This window comes from Stegostoma tigrinum, chromosome 7 (assembly GCF_030684315.1).
Source record: "Stegostoma tigrinum isolate sSteTig4 chromosome 7, sSteTig4.hap1, whole genome shotgun sequence".
In the NCBI taxonomy this organism is placed as follows: Eukaryota; Metazoa; Chordata; class Chondrichthyes; order Orectolobiformes; family Stegostomatidae; genus Stegostoma; species Stegostoma tigrinum.
This window is the reverse complement of record NC_081360.1, coordinates 22,914,523-22,932,617: the sequence shown is the minus strand read 5'-3', so window position 1 is coordinate 22,932,617 and position 18,095 is coordinate 22,914,523. Positions and strand designations below refer to the sequence as shown.

The 18,095-nt window shown below is 41.2% G+C and overlaps 1 protein-coding gene across 2 annotated transcripts in view; it reads left to right on the top strand.

The window, feature by feature from the left end:
- Positions 1-7,757: 7,757 nt before the first annotated feature.
- s100b (S100 calcium binding protein, beta (neural)) overlaps positions 7,758-18,095 on the top strand; it is a 33,130-nt gene continuing 22,792 nt past the window's right edge. The window contains exons 1-2 of one of the 2 annotated variants that reach the window (XM_048535277.2): positions 7,767-7,892; positions 17,245-17,310. In XM_048535277.2, the coding sequence (XP_048391234.1) occupies positions 17,275-17,310 (36 nt within the window). In that variant the 5' untranslated portion in view covers positions 7,767-7,892; positions 17,245-17,274. Of the gene's footprint in view, positions 7,893-17,244; positions 17,311-18,095 lie in introns of both variants that reach the window. The other variant, XM_048535278.2, reaches the window with a different exon arrangement.

Sequence of the window (18,095 nt, the reverse complement as noted above, 5' to 3'; positions counted from 1 at the left end):
TCAACATATTTTGTTTTGAAAAGGAAATCATGTTTGACCAATCCGTTAGAATTCTTCTGAGGATGGTCAATGAGTTAAGGGGAACCAAAGAATGTATTGCACTTAGACTTCCAGAAGGCATTTGATAAAGTGCAACATCAAAGACTGTTGTAGAAAATAAGGCCCAAAGTACAGGGGTTAGCATGGATAGGAGATTGCTGGCTAGCAGGAAGCAGAGGGTAGGCATGCATGGGATTTTTTGAAGCTGGCAAAATGTAACAACTGTTTTGTCACAGAGCTGGGATCATAATTTTTATAATTTGCATAAATGACTTAAATGAAGAAACTGAAGGTAGAGTTGCAAAATATGCAGATGACACAAAAATGGTTAGGAAAGTAAGTTGTGAAGATAACATAAGAAGGCTACAGTAGCATCCAGATAACTTCAGTGAGTAGGTAAAATTGTGGCAAATGAAATATAACTTGAGAAAATGTGAAATTGTCCATTTCAGCAGCAGCAAGCATATTATCTAAATAGTTACAAGTTGCAGAGGTGTCAGATGCAGAGGGATCTGGGTGTGTTAGTGCATGAACCACAAAGGTTTAGAATACAAGCACAACAGGTAATCATGAAAATTGATTGAATCATGCTATTTATTACGAGCGCAATTAAATGTAAAAGTTAGGCCATTATGCTTTGGTTACACAGAGCATTGGTGAGACTATATTTGGCTTTCTCTGTATGATATTAATCACCTTGTTTAAGGGACGACACATATGCACGTGTGTGTGTGTGTGTGTGTGTGTGTGTGTGTGTGTGTGTGTGTGTGTGTTTGTGTGTGTGTGTGTGTGTGTGTGTGTGTGTGTGTGTGTGTGTGTGTTGGAAGCAGCTCAAAGAAGCTTTATCAGACTAACACCTAGTGTGACGGGATTGTGTTATGAGATCAGGTTAGATTGGGGATAGAGATAATGGGAACTGCAGATGATGGAGATTCCAAGATAATAAAATGTGAGGCTGGATGAACACAGCAGGCAAAGCAGCATCTCAGGAGCACAAAAGCTGACGTTTCGGGCCTAGACCCTTCATCAGAGAGGGGGATGGGGGGAGGGAACTGGAATAAATAGGGAGAGAGGGGGAGGCGGACCGAAGATGGAGAGTAAAGAAGATAGGTGGAGAGAGTGTAGGTGGGGAGGTAGGGAGGGGATAGGTCAGTCCAGGGAAGACGGACAGGTCAAGGAGGTGGGATGAGGTTAGTAGGTAGCGGGGGGTGCGGCTTGGGGTGGGAGGAAGGGATGGGTGAGAGGAAGAACCGGTTAGGGAGGCAGAGACAGGTTGGACTGGTTTTGGGATGCAGTGGGTGGGGGGGAAGAGCTGGGCTGGTTGTGTGGTGCAGTGGGGGGAGGGGACGAACTGGGCTGGTTGAGGGATGCAGTAGGGGAAGGGGAGATTTTGAAACTGGTGAAGTCCACATTGATACCATATGGCTGCAGGGTTCCCAGGCGGAATATGAGTTGCTGTTCCTGCAACCTTCGGGTGGCATTATCCGGAGGCTTGGGGACCGCTTTGCAGAACACCTCCGCTCAGTTCGCAACAAACAACTGCACCTCCCAGTCGCAAACCATTTCCACTCCCCCTCCCATTCTCTTGATGACATGTCCATCATGGGCCTCCTGCACTGCCACAATGATGCCACCCGAAGGTTGCAGGAACAGCAACTCATATTCCGCCTGGGAACCCTGCAGCCATATGGTATCAATGTGGACTTCACCAGTTTCAAAATCTCCCCTTCCCCTACTGCATCCCTCAACCAGCCCAGTTCGTCCCCTCCCCCCACTGCACCACACAACCAGCCCAGCTCTTCCCCCCCACCCACTGCATCCCAAAACCAGTCCAACCTGTCTCTGCCTCCCTAACCGGTTCTTCCTCTCACCCATCCCTTCCTCCCACCCCAAGCCGCACCCCCCGCTACCTACTAACCTCATCCCACCTCCTTGACCTGTCCGTCTTCCCTGGACTGACCTATCCCCTCCCTACCTCCCCACCTACACTCTCTCCACCTATCTTCTTTACTCTCCATCTTCGGTCCGCCTCCCCCTCTCTCCCTATTTATTCCAGTTCCCTCCCCCCATCCCCCTCTCTGATGAAGGGTCTAGGCCCGAAACGTCAGCTTTTGTGCTCCTGAGATGCTGCTTTGCCTGCTGTGTTCATCCAGCCTCACATTTTATTATCAGGTTAGATTGGCTTTGCTTTTATCTTCTGCAGTTTTCAAGAGTAACAGATGGATTGATTGAGATTCCTAAGATCCTGAGTGTCTTTACAGGATAGATGTGGAGAAGATGGCCCCTCTTAGGGGAGAACTTAGATTTTGGGGTCACAATTTAAGAATCAGAAGCACCCATTTAGAATTTCAGTTTTGGTGATATTTTTTCTTTCAGTTTGTAACCTGGTTCCTGAAAAGAAGATGGAAGCAGAATCTTTGAATTGTTTCAAGGCAGAGTTAGATTGATTTTTGTAAAGTGAGGTTGAAAGATTATAAGTGGTAAACAGAAATGCGGATTTGAGGTTACAATCAGACCAACCATGATTTTATTGAATGACAGAGCAGGTTCAGGAAACTGAATGACTTACTCCTGGCCCTTGTACATATTTTCCATGAGTAAAATGCAGGATAAAGAGAAACCTGAAGACGTATTGTGAATTTCCTGATAACATTTGCCAAAGTGCTACCTAAAATATTATTGTGCAAAGTAGGAATACCTAGTGTTGAGGGCAACATACTAACATCTTAGAAGATTGGGTGGCAAGCAGAAGACATAGACCTTGTATAACAGAATCTTTCTCTCATTGGCAGGATATGATGAATAAGGGTCCCCAAGAATCTATACAATGGTTTAAACCTTTTGTTTTGCAATTGATGTCAAAGTCTTGGCTGTGGCTGAGTAAATGATCAGAATGTACCTTCAGGAATGTGAGATATTGTTATTAAGCTGAAGTGCTGTTATTATGTTGACTGACAATTGGTGGCGGTTCAGTTTGCTTTACTTTTAAATCTGAGAGCAGGAGGCTCTGAGTTCAAGTCCCACTGCATGAACATAAATCTCTAGTCCAAGCTGAGGCTAAGGTAGAAGGCTGTTCCTCTTACGGCGCTACCTTCCAAATGACATTGCCACATGTCGGCTCGATGTAACAAACCTCATAACTATATTTTCAAAACAGTAGGAGAATTCTCCATGGTATCCGGACCAATATGTATCCCTCAATTGCCAATGTTAAAAAAACTTAACATTTACCTTATTTTGTTTGTGGCACCTTATTATGTGCGTATCGTCTATCATCACATTTCCATTGCAATAGTGACAATACTTCAAATGGCTTTACTGGTTGTGGGCTGCTTTCTGAAGATGTCCTGAGACTTTCTTTCACTAGCTACGGGATTGTAAGGCCACAATAAATGCAATTCAGTACAATACAATTACAATACAATATAATCATCCAATCCAATCCAAAGTGCAGGCAGAGAGAATAACTGTTAACAATAATCTAAAATTGATCCCAATTCCCATTTTCTAAAGTAGAATATGAAGGAGTATAAAATACAGTAACAACTTGTTAAAGGTTTCAGAATTTGTGCTGTAGTAATCTTGAAATATCTCATTACTTCAGCATTTCTGACTGCACAAGACAGGTAGAAAAATCCAGCTTTGGTTTGGGTGTTATTGAGCAATTGTTTACATTGTGTCTTCCAGTTGTAGTGCCAGGTTTCCACCTCAGTGATCATTCAGCTCTTTCTAAGCAATAACATGCAGATATCTTGCGGACCACGAGACAGGGGTCTGAAATATCTGTGTACCTGGCGTCTAAAGGGGATTTGTTTTACTCCCTATGTTTCCATTAAAATTGGACAAAGATGTGACAAAGTGTGACACTCTTCAAAATGTTTAAATCGAATCACTTCAGCAGATTTCATCCTGATGAAAGAGTGTGAGGCTGCATCACAAACCTGGTTGTGCATTGACCTGTCATTCATTAATCTAACTGACGTGAAATGTGAGGATAAGATGTTGGATCAAAAATAACCGTGTTAGTGAAACAGGGAGGGTGCCGTTTGTGCTTTCAACTTGGTGTGAGGCATATTGTTCATGCAGATCAGATCAGTTCATAGAGCGCCATTAAAGGAGAATCGGCTCCATGCACAAAGCTTCAGTTCTCACAACTTGCTCCATTTAGCTAAGATGAGCTCTGCAAAAAGTTGTGTGACCTATTAATCACCATAATGCTCCACAATGGAGCATATTTGCCACAGTTAATCTGGGTAAAGCAAACAGCCAGATGCCTTTCTCCATGAGCTCCTCCCATGCTTCTTTGTCATTGATTTCTGGAGCCCAACAGGTCACAGAAAAAAATGATAATGGCTGGTTCCAGTTCCTTTGAAACTTTCAATATGTACCAAAGGATCATTTTCAACACCTTGGGCTTTTCACTACTACATCTTGTTATGGACCAGACCAGACCTCCTCAAAATATATAAAATAGGTAGCCTAGACCCTAACTTTTTCTTATTTTAAATGTAAATGTGAAGTGATGTGGTCCAGATGCAATTCGATTGGTCAAATTACTCGATGTTCAGCAATACACAATTTATTCTAATACAACAAAAGAAAGAGGACCTTGGAATAACTTAACTCAATTGGAAAACTTAAGCGGATAATAGATTATTTTACTATTAAACATTAACTGTTCCAATATAGTAACCTCCCATAAAAATACTGAATGTCAAAAAGCAAAATCAGGAAACAGAATTGTCTCACATGCAACTCCAGCTGCCCAGGAGGAAAAACATCGGGAGTAAACTTAGAGAGTGTAGCCACTGGGAGAGATTGACTCCCTTCTAATCCTGCTGAGACCCCAGCAACATCTGCTGGGGAGAAAACTAATTATGGCTTCTATAAGGACTTGACCACCACCACCCCTCCCTCCAACCCACAACCATCACCGCTGTCAGGCTGTTTCAGTTGTTCCAACATTAAAAACAAACTCAAGGCTCCACAAGATGTTTACTCTAATGGTTTTGGTAAACTGATCATCACCCCTGCCTTAAAACCTCTCTTCTAGAAAAAAAACAGGACAAAATAGCCTCTCAAAGCCACAGCATTGTCACAGTCTCTTCAGAAGACAGAGAGAAAGAACAGAAAGCAAGATCCATAATGAGGGCTACCACAAATGTTGCTTTGATTAACACTTAACTCTAGCAATTTACATTCTTTACAAAGCCATAGCACCTATTAGTCTCCATTGACACAAAAATGTATGTTCTGTGCAATAGCATGCCGCGCGTTAATGACGACTGCTTCACCCTTCTGTCTGTTTTCAAAGGTGGCAAATAACACAGTGACAACCAGTTGTGCTTGGTGTTAGGCACAACTTGGTGTTTTTTACAACTTTGTGCCTTTTGAAAACATAGATCAAAAATCACACGACACCAGGTTATAGTCCAGCAGCTTTGTTTGAAAACACAAGCTTTTATAGCTCAGCTCCTTCCTCAGGCATAGTTTGAGAGAGAAGGTATAAGACACAGAATTTATAAGCAGAACAGTATCAACCCTAAAACTGGTTACCTCTTGCTGAATCGTTAATCAGTTCGGAAGGAGACTACTAATTAAATGTACAATCCAGATTCCTTTCAAGTCATTGTCCTGAGATAATTAAAGGTTTTATCAATGTATAAAAGAGGTGATATCTTGGGTCAGACAATGCATTTTAGGTGTGAGTTCTTGTTTATACTCTGTGTATGTTTTAAACTGGAGTCAGGTCTTTTCTTGAACCAGACAGAATGTATCTGCAACTACACAAACATCTTAGATGAAATAATTCATGTGTGTGTCTGAGAGACTGTGTGCGCACGCGCGCGCGCGCGCGTGTGTGTGTGTATATGGGTGGGTGCGTGTGTTGTGTGACAGAGGGTCTGTGTAAGTGTGTGTGTGTGTCTGTGTGTGTGTGTGTGTGTGTGTGTGTGTGTGTGTATGGGTGGGTGCATGTGTTGTGTGACAGAGGGTCTGTGTAAGTGTGTGTGTGTGTCTCTGTGTGTGAGTGTGTGTGTGTGTGTGTGTGTATATATGTGTGCATGTGTGTGTGTGTTTGTGTGACACAGGATAGGGATACAGGAAGAATTAAAAGGCATTCTGCTCCATAAGCCCACTTCCGCGCTTCAGTGAGATCGTAGCTGATCTTTGATCTTACTCTAAACCCTTTGCTTGCTATCCCTGACTACTTCTCATGAATAAAGAGACATCAATCTCAGATTTAAACTCAATAGTTGATCTAACCTCAAATACCATTTACATGAGAGAGCTCTAAGCTTCAATTACTCTTTTTCTGTCAAAGTGTCTTCTAATCTCATCCCTGTAAGGTCTATCTATTATGTACCAAGTGCTAAAATCTCCAAGCAGTGGAAAGAGTTTATCCCTGCCTGTTCTCCTTTAAGGACTTTCCAGGGCCACACAGCTGTTCCTGTATGGAATTGCACATTGGGCCTCTGTGGAATTCCTGACATAACTGACTCTGAAGAAATTACCCCAGAACTTGAAGATTCTGGTGGCCAGTTGCTCTATGCATGGAGCCTCCAGAAGTATCCATTTCAATCAGAAAATTCTGAGGGTCCCATTACTGTGAGGTAAACAGTTGTCGAGGAAAAGGTGGAAGGTTAAATACCTAAATACAACTCCTGAGTAACTATTCAGCTGATTGCTGCCTTCAACGTTACCCACCTTCTCAACTACACCTCTCCCAGTATAGTTACCTGCCAGCACCCTAAGCCTCACCAATGTCCTGACACCCATACACCCCTCCTCCACCACCAGTGCTGGTATCCAACTCCTCTCCCCATTAGGACCGGAAACTCTCACCGCTCCACCACTCCCCCCCACCCCCACCAACCTCACCCCCACCACCCCCAACCCAAGACTCAACATGCTCCTGCCACCTGACTGGACAGACCTTACCCCAATGGACCTGGCACCCGCCCTCCCACCCAGAACCTAATGTATTCACCCCCTCACCCTGGCACTTTGCCAAACACAAATTCTTGGCCCACTGTGCCCAACTGTACCTAAACAGTCACACCATTGTACACAATACCTTGCACCACTGTACCCAACCGTACATAAACCCTTGCATCCTGTACCCAACAGCGCTTAAACACTCAGACCCACTGTACCCATCTATCCATGAACCCTCACACTACTTGCCCTTTGCAAAGATTCTCTTTATTGTGAGCACCACCGGTAGCGTTCTAAAGCGATTTTCCCTAGCCTCCCATGACATCTAAGTCTGCTCACCTCATCGTGAATCCCTCCTGCGCTTTCTCCTTACTCTAAGGTAGGTTTGATGAAGCCGGATGCAAATTTCCAAACATGGGCCCAACCAATTATTTGGATAGGTTTGTTCCTCCACTTGGTTTAGCTTTCTCAGGAGACACGTGAGATGTACAAGAACTGAGCAGACGTAAGAGGTTATTGTTGTGCAACAGATATTAGGTCTGCCAACAGTAATGGAAGACATGCCATACATAATATAATTAACCTTCAAGTCTATTGTGTTATATTCATCAGAGACAATCTAGATCGTCACAGTTTTGCAGCTCTGCGATGTTCTACTTAGGTTCCAGTGAGATGATGGGTACTTTAAAAGAAATTGCTGTATCATTTACACTTCATTAAGTTGCAACTGATGTAGCCAGTCTGAGGGATGTGGCGAACCTCGTACACCGATTGGTCAGAACTATCCGCATAGGGACTGCAGTGAATTCAATAATAGCTTTCAACTTGCAACTCAAGAGAGGATAAAAGGATCTCTGTCCGACAGCAAAAAACTTGCAGTCAACTGTACGCTGAAAGTTAGCTGGAACCACACCAAGGTAAGGAGAATAAAACTGTTTGTGTGGAATGAAACTGGGATGCATCAATATGATCTGTGTCAGTTAAAGACAATCTCACTTAATGCCGTTAGCGGAAAATTCTGACTGGAATGTATTTTATTAAATAAGGTCCTTCTCCTGGGAGAATTGGAATAAAGCCACTCCTTAAGTATATTCAGGCTTGATTCAAAGCTGAACAGAGAGAGTCAAACCCACTGTCTGAGAGGGTAGAGGAGCGGGTTCATTTGTCATTTTAAAATGAGAATTGGGTGAATATTTGAGAAGGAAGAATCTGTTGGGCTATGGATAGACAGCAGGGGAGCGGAGCTTTATTATACTCTTCTTCTTTCCTCAGAATTAGCATAGGGTAGGCAGGCTGCCTGACAGTGTGATAAAGCCTTTCTTAGCAGAAGTGCTTGAACATCACAGAGAGAATAAAAATAGATCAAAAGAAAAACGCAAATGCTGAAAATCAAAATTAACAACAAATTAAAAAGAATGGCTGGTACTGATACAGCAAGATCAGTCTGAATCTACAGAAACATGGAACAGACAGTTAATGATCATCAGATCTGTTTCTCGTTTTTATGATTTTTGTTTCTTAAACTGTGTGCTGTTTCAAGCTAAGGACTCCAGTGCAACTTGTTGCAGAACGTACAACTAACTGAGTCTGTGGATGAGCTTGGAGGGGTTCACAGCATATGGAACCCAGTCCCCTTCCAAGCCCTTCAGAGTGACTGGCTCATGAAAGGAAAGCATTGCTTCTAAGCGCTAAACTTATGAGTTGTTATGAACGGGACTGTGTTGCTTGAAAGGCTGATGTAACTTTGGAAAGGGGAATGAAAATACACTTGAAATGCAGGGAGAAACAAAAAGGGTAGAATTAATTAGTTATCCCTCTGAAAGAGCAAGTTCAAACCTGATGAGTCGAATAACCCACTTGCCTGTTGTAAGATTCCACTTGATTGAGTAAAATATATAATTCATAAAGCATCTTGAAGACATTGAAGAATAGCCAACATGGTGGACACAGGATTCTTACACTTTTCATTTTTGTTGGTGTTCAACTTCTTCAAAAGAAATAAACTGCTTTTCAATGAATATGAAACAGGTATTTTGTAAATTACTGCCTATCCGAGCTGCTCCCTGCATGTGAATTACCACCCACAAGCTCCAGTTTACAGAAAATCATTCTTCATTTCCAAAACAGCAAAGTGAACAAGGACAAGGATCACACATCACTATTGCTACTTTCAGAGTCTTAAGAGCATCATTGCAGCCAGAACTCCACTTCTGCTGAGAGAATTCTGCTGGATGTGCTATTGTTCAGATGAGATGTTCATTAAGGCCCCATTCAACCTTCTCAGCTAACTTAAAACAACTTATGGCATTATTCTGATGAAGGCAGTAAATGTATCGAATGTTTCTAGCGTGCGTGTGTGTGTGTGTGTGTGTGTGTGTGTGTGTGTGTGTGTGTGTGTGTGTGTGTGTGAGAGAGAAAGAGAGACAGAGACTGTGTGCATGTGTTTTTGTTCCTCAGAATATGGCTGGCTGGTGTGTGCTCATGACAATTAAGACCCTGTGGGTGGAGTCTTTTAACATGGGATAGCTGGTGTCCTGCAGGCTATTATACATTTCTGGCTGACCACAAGACTGTCCAACTCTTATTACCTGTTAGAAATGCATAACAAGGATTTATAGGTTGACTACATTGGAACAGTGTCTACACTTTAAAAAGTATTACATTGGCTGGGAAGCAGCTTACGATGTCCCGAGATCTTAAAGGGTGCAATAGAAATGCAAGCTTTTCTTCCTGGGAAAATGAGTTATGCCATGGGCCTCCCTGATTAATTTCCCACTGCTACCTAACAGAGTAAACTTGAATGATGGAGCTGCTTTACTGCTCCTGAGCAAGACACTGATCTGAACTTGGTCCTTCAGAAAACATTTAACAACAATGAAACAACATAGCACAGGGATTTTGAGATGTTCCCTTAATTCATTAAGTGTCAATGTTGAAACATGAGAATCCGTAGACAGCCAATTGGTTGCCAGTCTCTCAGCAATGAGTTTGTTATTAGATTGTAGTCAGGAAGTCCAGGAGGTGATATTTGTGAAGTGACCAGAAATGTGGATTGTCACTGCATTAAGGTTTTATTTAAAATCGTACAAACCTGCCTTGTTTCTTTTGTATTGGGTATTGGATCCTCAGGAATCCTAAAGATTGACACACAAACAATGCCGATACAATAGCACTCCCTGTCATAACATTAAGTCATACTAACAAGTGGTCCTACTGTCCAATTTAAATGAATCAATTAAGCAATCCTTGGTGTTGCAACCATGGCAACATTGAATGAACCAATATTTCCTGCAATGAACAAAAGGTCAATCCACATAAATCCACTTTACTTTCAGACTGACTGAAAGTTTAAACAGTTATGCTTTGGAGCAAATTTTTGAGACAAAATATTGCCCAGACTGTCATCTCACAAAATCCAGTGATAATTATGGCAAAGGAAATCCATTTAACATCCATCCAGAGAAATGTTCATCTCACTCCGCTGTAACTTTAGTTACTTTGATTCTAAAGCTTTATGCCCCGCTTCTCTTTTTCTGAAGAAAAGTGTTCTTTTAACCCTGGTTTCTCGTAGCACCGACATGAGAGGACACATGGAATCAGCCTTTTAACTCTTCACTGCCCATCCTGCAGCTCATAAATGTCTTCCTTATTTCTTGATCAGCAGAAACTGGAGAGAGGGTTCAAAGTGTTACTCCATGAAAACTCTAAGCTGCTGTTGCCTCATTTGTTTATGAAATATGTGGGAAGTGCTTGGTGTACTTTGTGGTTTTTTGATGTCAGCCCAGATAAAATACAAGTCAAGGAGTCAGGTTTTTGGTGAGCCAGATATCTTGAAGTTTATTAACAAAACTAACTATTTACACAGCTACAATATCATGCTTCATCCATGTTCTGCACTTACTGATGTTTCCACACATTACACACCCATTGTTGATTGACTGAAGACACAACTTATTTCATGACACAGAGAAAAGTGACTATACGTTCAGCGAGTATCTTTAAAACAAATGTCACATGCCTTAATGTCATGTAACTATCTCAAAGGAGGAATACTGGCTAGTTTGGAGTCTATAGATAAATGCAACATTTTTTCTTTAATTGAGAAGGTGATGGTGAGCTGCCTTCTTGAACCATTTGGTGTTAGTTTACCCAGTGTGTTGTTAGGAAGGGAGTCTGACACAGCCACAGTGAAGGAATGGTGATATACTTCCAAGTCAGGATGCTGGTTGCTTGGAGGGGAACTTGCAGTTGTTGGGCTTCCCATGTATCTTCTGGCCTTGTCGTTCCAGATGATAGAGGTCATGGGGGTTCAGAAAGTTCTGTCAAAGGAGTCTTGGTGAACAACTGCAACGCACTTTAAACACTGCTGCCACTATGCATCGGTGATGGCGCAAGTGAATGTTTACTGAATGGTTGTGAATGGAATGTCAATTAACTGGGCTGCTTTGACTACATGGTGTTGAGCTTCTTGCACATTGCTGGAGCTGCACTTATCCAGGCAAGTGGGGAATATTGCATCACACTCCTGACTTGCACCTTGTAGAGGGTGGATAGGCTTTGGGGAGTCAAAAGGTGAGATATGCACCTCTGAATTCTGGTATATAGTCTATTTGGTCAAAGCTCCCTCTCATTCCATTCTTTTGGGTGTGCATTTACTCTGTGATCTACAGACTGATTTACTGAGTTTATTAACTCACTACTTATCAAAAATATAATGTTTAACTGGAGAAATGTTTTAGCAATATACTGTAGTTGCAATGGAACAGACAGGTGCTGTGTTCATTCCTTCATTTCTAAGTCCACACATTGGACAATGAGTTTCCAGGATGTCTCTTTAGATGATTTATTTTTGTTACTTCCCTAATCCCGTCCATCCCATTGTTTCTGACAGCACTAATATGTGGGGAAGGGAGGTTCATTTCCATGTTCCCAGCTCTCTCCCAAACATAAAGGGATTGGGATAGGAAAGTAGGACAATCTTATAGCTCTAGAAGACAATTAAGGCAGATACGGAGTCAGGGTAGTGGGGGGGGGGGGCGGGAATGGAGGTATTTGAAATAAGGATGAGGGCATTAATTTAAATCCAATTAGTTGAAGGATGTGGGGTGAAGGGTGGGGAGGTAAAGATAGGAAGGTGGTGAGGGACAGTGAGGGGTGGGAATGAGGTGAGGAGAGGGTCAATAGGCAATGAGATACTGGGGGGTGGGAAAGTGAGAGGCTGGGGCAAGGAATAAAGGGTGGATATCTGAAAGGTTTTAAAGAGTGAACGGACTTAAGGGTTTTCATACTAATTAATTACCAGGATAGCAACGGACTAGATCGTTCTAGATTGTATTGCCTCAGTCGTACATCAGCCTGTAATAGCTTTCAATGGTGAATGGAATTAAAGCTGAATTGTTTACATTGTTACCTTGTCCTGTGGTCACCTGCATGACTGAAATAATTAGATGAAAATCCCAGACAATAGAGGAAACTAGAGAGGAAACTTTGAGTTACAATTTACTATTTAAACTCTAATGTGAGATTGCACCTAATTCCCAAGACACCTCGCATAAACCAATTCATCAATCTGGCTAACTTCCATACAGAACCTGCAGGGGACACCAGACGTTTGGGAACCATGATTTCCATGCACACCGTTCTCAGGTCAGTTAAAATTTTCCTCACAGACAAACACCACAGCCCTGTGTGTAGCAAGACCCCACTAACAGCATTACAAAAAAACAGACTTGCACATATATAGCACCTTTCACAACATCAGGATGTTCCAACTAACTAAGTAGCAAATGAAATACATTTTGAAATGCAGCCACTGTTGTCATTTAGCCAATTTGTACTCAAGCAGCTCACACAAACCGCAATGTGATGATAGTCAGTACACCGTCTGATGTTTGTAATATTGTTTTTGATAAATATTGGTCAGGATACTCCCCTATTCTCCTTTGAAATAACATCCTGGGGTTTTCAGCATCCATCTGAGAGGGAAATCAGGACCTTATTTTAGTACCTTATCTGAAAGTGTAACACTCCCACAGTACCACGCTGGAGTGTCCACCTCAATATTTACTGTATAGATATACAAATTAGAAGCAGAGGCAGGCCTTCAGCTACTAGAGCCTGCTTGGCAATCTTATAAGACCATGACTGAACTGGTTGAGATTTAACACACCCATCAACCCCTGATGACCTTTGACTGCAATGCCTAAGAGGAGTATGTCTGCTTATCCATCTTAAAAATATTCAATGACCCCCACCACCTACCACCTTCTGAGGCAGAGTTGCACAATCTTCTGAGCTTCTGGATCGAGAAAAGACATAATAAGATACATTTTTGACACAATACTCCATAGAGATGCACATTCCTTGGAGATTTTCACACGTCAGAATACAAGGATCATTAACATTTCTGTTAGATCTTCGCATGTGGTTTCTGGTGAATAATCTCTATGTAAATGATCAGGAACACTGCTTTTGTTGGTTCCTGAGCAGATTGTTAATGGTAGGGTCAGTTCTCACTGAAAACACTGATAAAGTCAGACACCATTCACCCAAACTTAGATAGTCTACTGAAAGATTTCTTTTTTTTTCAGTAAGTTCTGAAGGAAAATGACTTTAGAAGTTCATGAATCAGGAGATTGTTTAATGCTGCGTTGTAAAGAAGGCTGCTTTTTAGAATGTCAACAGAAGAGCTTCTGATTAGCCCCAAATCAACTAATCTACGAAATAGATTGGAATTGAAAACAATTTTTCATGAATTGACCTGAAAGCATGCAAAAAAAATTATTTGAACTTTGAACTCTGACATGTTCATGCAGCAAACTGGGATTCTGAATTTCATTCCAAGTTTTGGACTAAACCTCGTCTCTTATGTTGAGTGTATTTATTTTGATCAGTCTATGCTTTATCATAGGTATCACAGACATTTGAACTTTAGCATGGAGCTAACTGTACTGTGACAAATGTGGAAATACAAACCAGTTTTTATTTCATTGAACATTGATTATGTGTTAAGTTGTTAACCATTAATAAGTAAATATTTGCTGTGCCTCATCGATCCTCACATTAATCCCCGAAAGTGAGTTTCATCACTTGAGTTGGTTTAGATAAGACAAGTTGGAAGCAATATCACTTACAAAACTTCAATTGAAATGACTGCAAATAGTGAACGGTTACAGCACAGGAAGCCCACAGTGTCTTTGTTAGCTCTCCTTGGGGGCCTAGTTTCATTCCCTTCTCCATCCCACTGGTCCTTTCCAGGGAGCAATCCAATTTGCTCAGAGGATGAATTAGAGCATCCTATGCACTGCACCTTTGGTCACAGTCTGGGATACATCGTCCAATTCCCCTGAAATGGAGTTTTATTTGTTACAAGGTTTCACAGAAATTATTACTTAGTTGAAATATTCTGAAGTATTAATTGCAACTATTCTTCCCACAAAAATGTGCAAGCTCATTTTTTCCCAAATGTACTAATCTGCAAACATTTTTCTGACTCCCTTAATCTAATTTTGCAAGTTTCTTCTGTGGTTTTCATAACTGGCACTTCCTAGACCTAGAGCAATGTAGGTGATGTTTTACCACTCTCTGGGCAATTTGAAATGGGCCATAAATGCTGGCCTAGGCAACAATGGCTGCATGGGATGAATGAAAAAAGCTTTGTACCATGAGCACATTTGGCTACAATACAATTGGTCCCTTCATCCAACTCATTATAATCTCACTGTATCTGCAAGTAATTGAAACCTCAGCACTGAACCCTGTGGCACCTCAATAGTTACAATTTGCCAGCCAGAAAATCACTCATTTCCCTTGACTGTTAATTTCCCATGAACCGGGCCTCTATCAATGCCAATTCATTTCCTCCAAAACCATCAGATTTTATCTAGTGTACAGTCATAGAGGCCTACAACACGGAAAAAGGCCCTTCAGCCCATCACATCCACGCCTGTTAAAAACAGCCCCCTAACTATTCTCAATTGCCAGCTGTTGACCCATAGCCTTAAATGCCTTGACACCACAAGTCTACATCTAAATACTTCTTCAATGTTATGAAGGTTTCTACCTCTACCACCCTTACAGGCAGTGAGTTCTAGATTCCCACTATCCTCTGGGTGAGATGTGTTTTACTCAAATCTCCTCTAAACCTCCTGTCCCTTACCTTAAACCTTTGCCCCCCTGGTCACTGATCCCTTCAAGAAGTGGAAAAGTTTCAACCAATCAACTGCCCTCATAATATTATGGGTAAAATCACCAATGGACTGCTGTCTCCTTAGAGACAACTGAGAGTGAGTTTAGCTAGAGGGTCACCATGCCTGAGATTGCAAAGGCAGGACCTTCATGGTAATTTCAGCTTGTATGGGATTTGATCTTGTGCTGTTAGTGTAGCCTTATATTGCGAGCTAGCTGTCCAGCCAACTGAGCTAGCCAGCTACGTGATAGCTTTATGTATCTTTAATCTTGATGTGATATTTTATTGAATGCCTTTTGTACATTCACAAATACCATACTAATGGTTCCCCCTTATCTACCTGCTTGTTACATACTCAAAGCTTTTTGAAATTTTGGCTGGGCAATGATTTTTGCTATTTGCTGCCTAGTGACATCTTTGAAATGTAAGTTAACATGCGAAAAATGAGCATAAGGCCAGAAGACAAAGGAGCATAAATAGTCTATCTTACCCATTGAATCTGTTCTGCCATTCAATGAGATCTGATAATCCTCAATTCCACTTTACTGCATTATTCCCTTAACTCTTCATTCCCCTTATTGATGACAAATCCATCTGTAAAGCTTGAATACACTTAGTGAATCAGCCCTCTGCAATAGAGGATTCTACGGACTCACTAACTTCTGACAGAAGAAATTCCTCCACATTGTGTTAATATTCTTCTGGTATTCTGGTCCTAGGCTCTCCCAAAAGATGAAACAATCTATCTGTATCCACCTTGCCAAGCACCTTAAGTATCTTATATATTTCTATAGTGTCACCTCTCTTACTTCTAAACTCCAATGAATACAACTCTAACTTCCTCAAACTGTCCTCACAAGCTAACTCCTCTGTACACAGGAACAAGCTTTCTCTAAACTGTTTCCAATGCCAGTACATCACTTGCTATTTAATCTGAGGAGAGCTGATGATCTGGTGGTATTGTTGTTACACTGTTAATGTAGAGACCCAGATCATGTTCTTGGAATCAGGGTTCAAATCCTGCTGTAGCAGATGGTGGAATTTGAATTTAATTTTTATAGAGAAGTAAACTGTCATCCTTGCCTACATGTGATCCCAGACCCACGGCAATGTGGTTGACTCTTCACTACCTTCTGGGCAATTAGAGATGGACAATAAATGCTACTAAGCCAGTGACGCACACATCCTGTGAATGAACAAAAGAAATAAAAAATGTTCACAGTACTCCAAATGTGGTCTGACTAGTACTGGTATAATTTTAAAAGACTTCCTTATTTTATACTCCATTCCCTTTGGGCCCTTTCAAACAGCATTATGTGTAGTTCCTTATTGAATGCCTTTTAGAAACTGAAACATACCACATCTACTGGTTCTCCTTTATCGACTCTACTTGTTACTTTGTCAAATAATTTTAATAATGTCATCAGGCATGAAGCCATGCTGACTCTGCTCAATTATAATGCACTTCAAAATACGTGGCTGTTGCATCCTTTATAATAAGCTCTACAATCTCCCCAATTTCAGATGTTAGGCTAACTGACTATAATTTTGTCTCCTTTCCTTTTTGTCAAAGGACGCTGCACTGGCAGATTGCCAATCTTCTGAGTCTTTTTTCAGAAAGTAACAATTCTTGGAAGGTTATTACCAGTGCATTCATTATCTCTGTAGCTAATTCCTTTAAAATTCTAGGATATAACCCTTCAGGTCCAGGGGACTTACTACCCCTTTGGCCCACTAGTTTCCCATTACTTCAAAGCAATTCAAAGTAATTATACAATGCCTTTACCATTTTCTCATTCCCCATTTTTATTTCCCAAATCTCCTTTCTGAGGGTCCTATGTTCATTTTTATGTACTGAAAGAAGCTCTTACTATCTGTTTTTACATTGCTTACTCATTTATAATTTATTTTCATTGTTTGTTTTCTCCCTCTTTCTTTCAGTCACTTTATGTTGGCTCTTAAAACTTTTCCTAACCTCTGGTTTGCCTCAAACGCTTGCAACATGGAATGTTTTTTGTCTTTCAATTTAATGCTATCGTTAACTTCCTTAGTTAACCATGGTCGGTTTATCCCCTTCCTAGAATTGGAGCTTGTGGAGCATTAACACCAGCATGGACCAGTTGGGCCAATTTGCCTGTTTCTGTGCTGTAAGTACTTTGAAACTGTTTCCCAAGAATAAGTCAGATATATATACAGAGTGAACAAAAGGATAAACATTATTCCCTTGGGAAAGTTATTAAGGACATTGAGCCTTTTCTTCTCCAAAGCACAATCTTAAGGCCGAGCATTGGTTGCACTCACTGGGTGGTAACTTCTTGATCGAGAACTTAACTTCAAAGTATGTTATTAGAAACATTAACTGTTGAGAATCTGTCTCTTTCAATCTTAAAATTATTCAATGATCCTATGTCTAATACTTTCTAAGGCAGAAAGTTATAAAATCACTCAACTGTCAGAGTAAACACATTTCTCCCCAGCTTTTTCCTAGCAGGGAGATTCCTGATTTTAAATCGTGCTCCTTAGTTCTGTATTCACGCACAAGAGGAAATATCACATTCATCTTGTCAGGCACATTCAAGATTTTACTTGTTTCAATCAACTAGCCAATCACTCTTCTAAGCTCGAGTGGAAACAAGCATAGCCTGTCCAAGTTATCTTCTAAATGCAACCCACTCATGACCAGTATCAGATTGATGAATCTCCTCTGAACCATCTCTGATGCATTTACACCCTTCCTTAAATAACAAAACTACAACTGTGCACAGGGCTTGAGATGTGGTCTTGCCAGTGCTCTCTATAGCTGAAGCATACATAAGATCCTCACCTTAATGTTCAATTCCTCTTGTAACAAGTGATAGTATCCCATTAACCTTCCTGAGTACGTATTGTTCTAAGTCTTTGGATGAACAGCTCCTAAATCCCTCTGCACCTT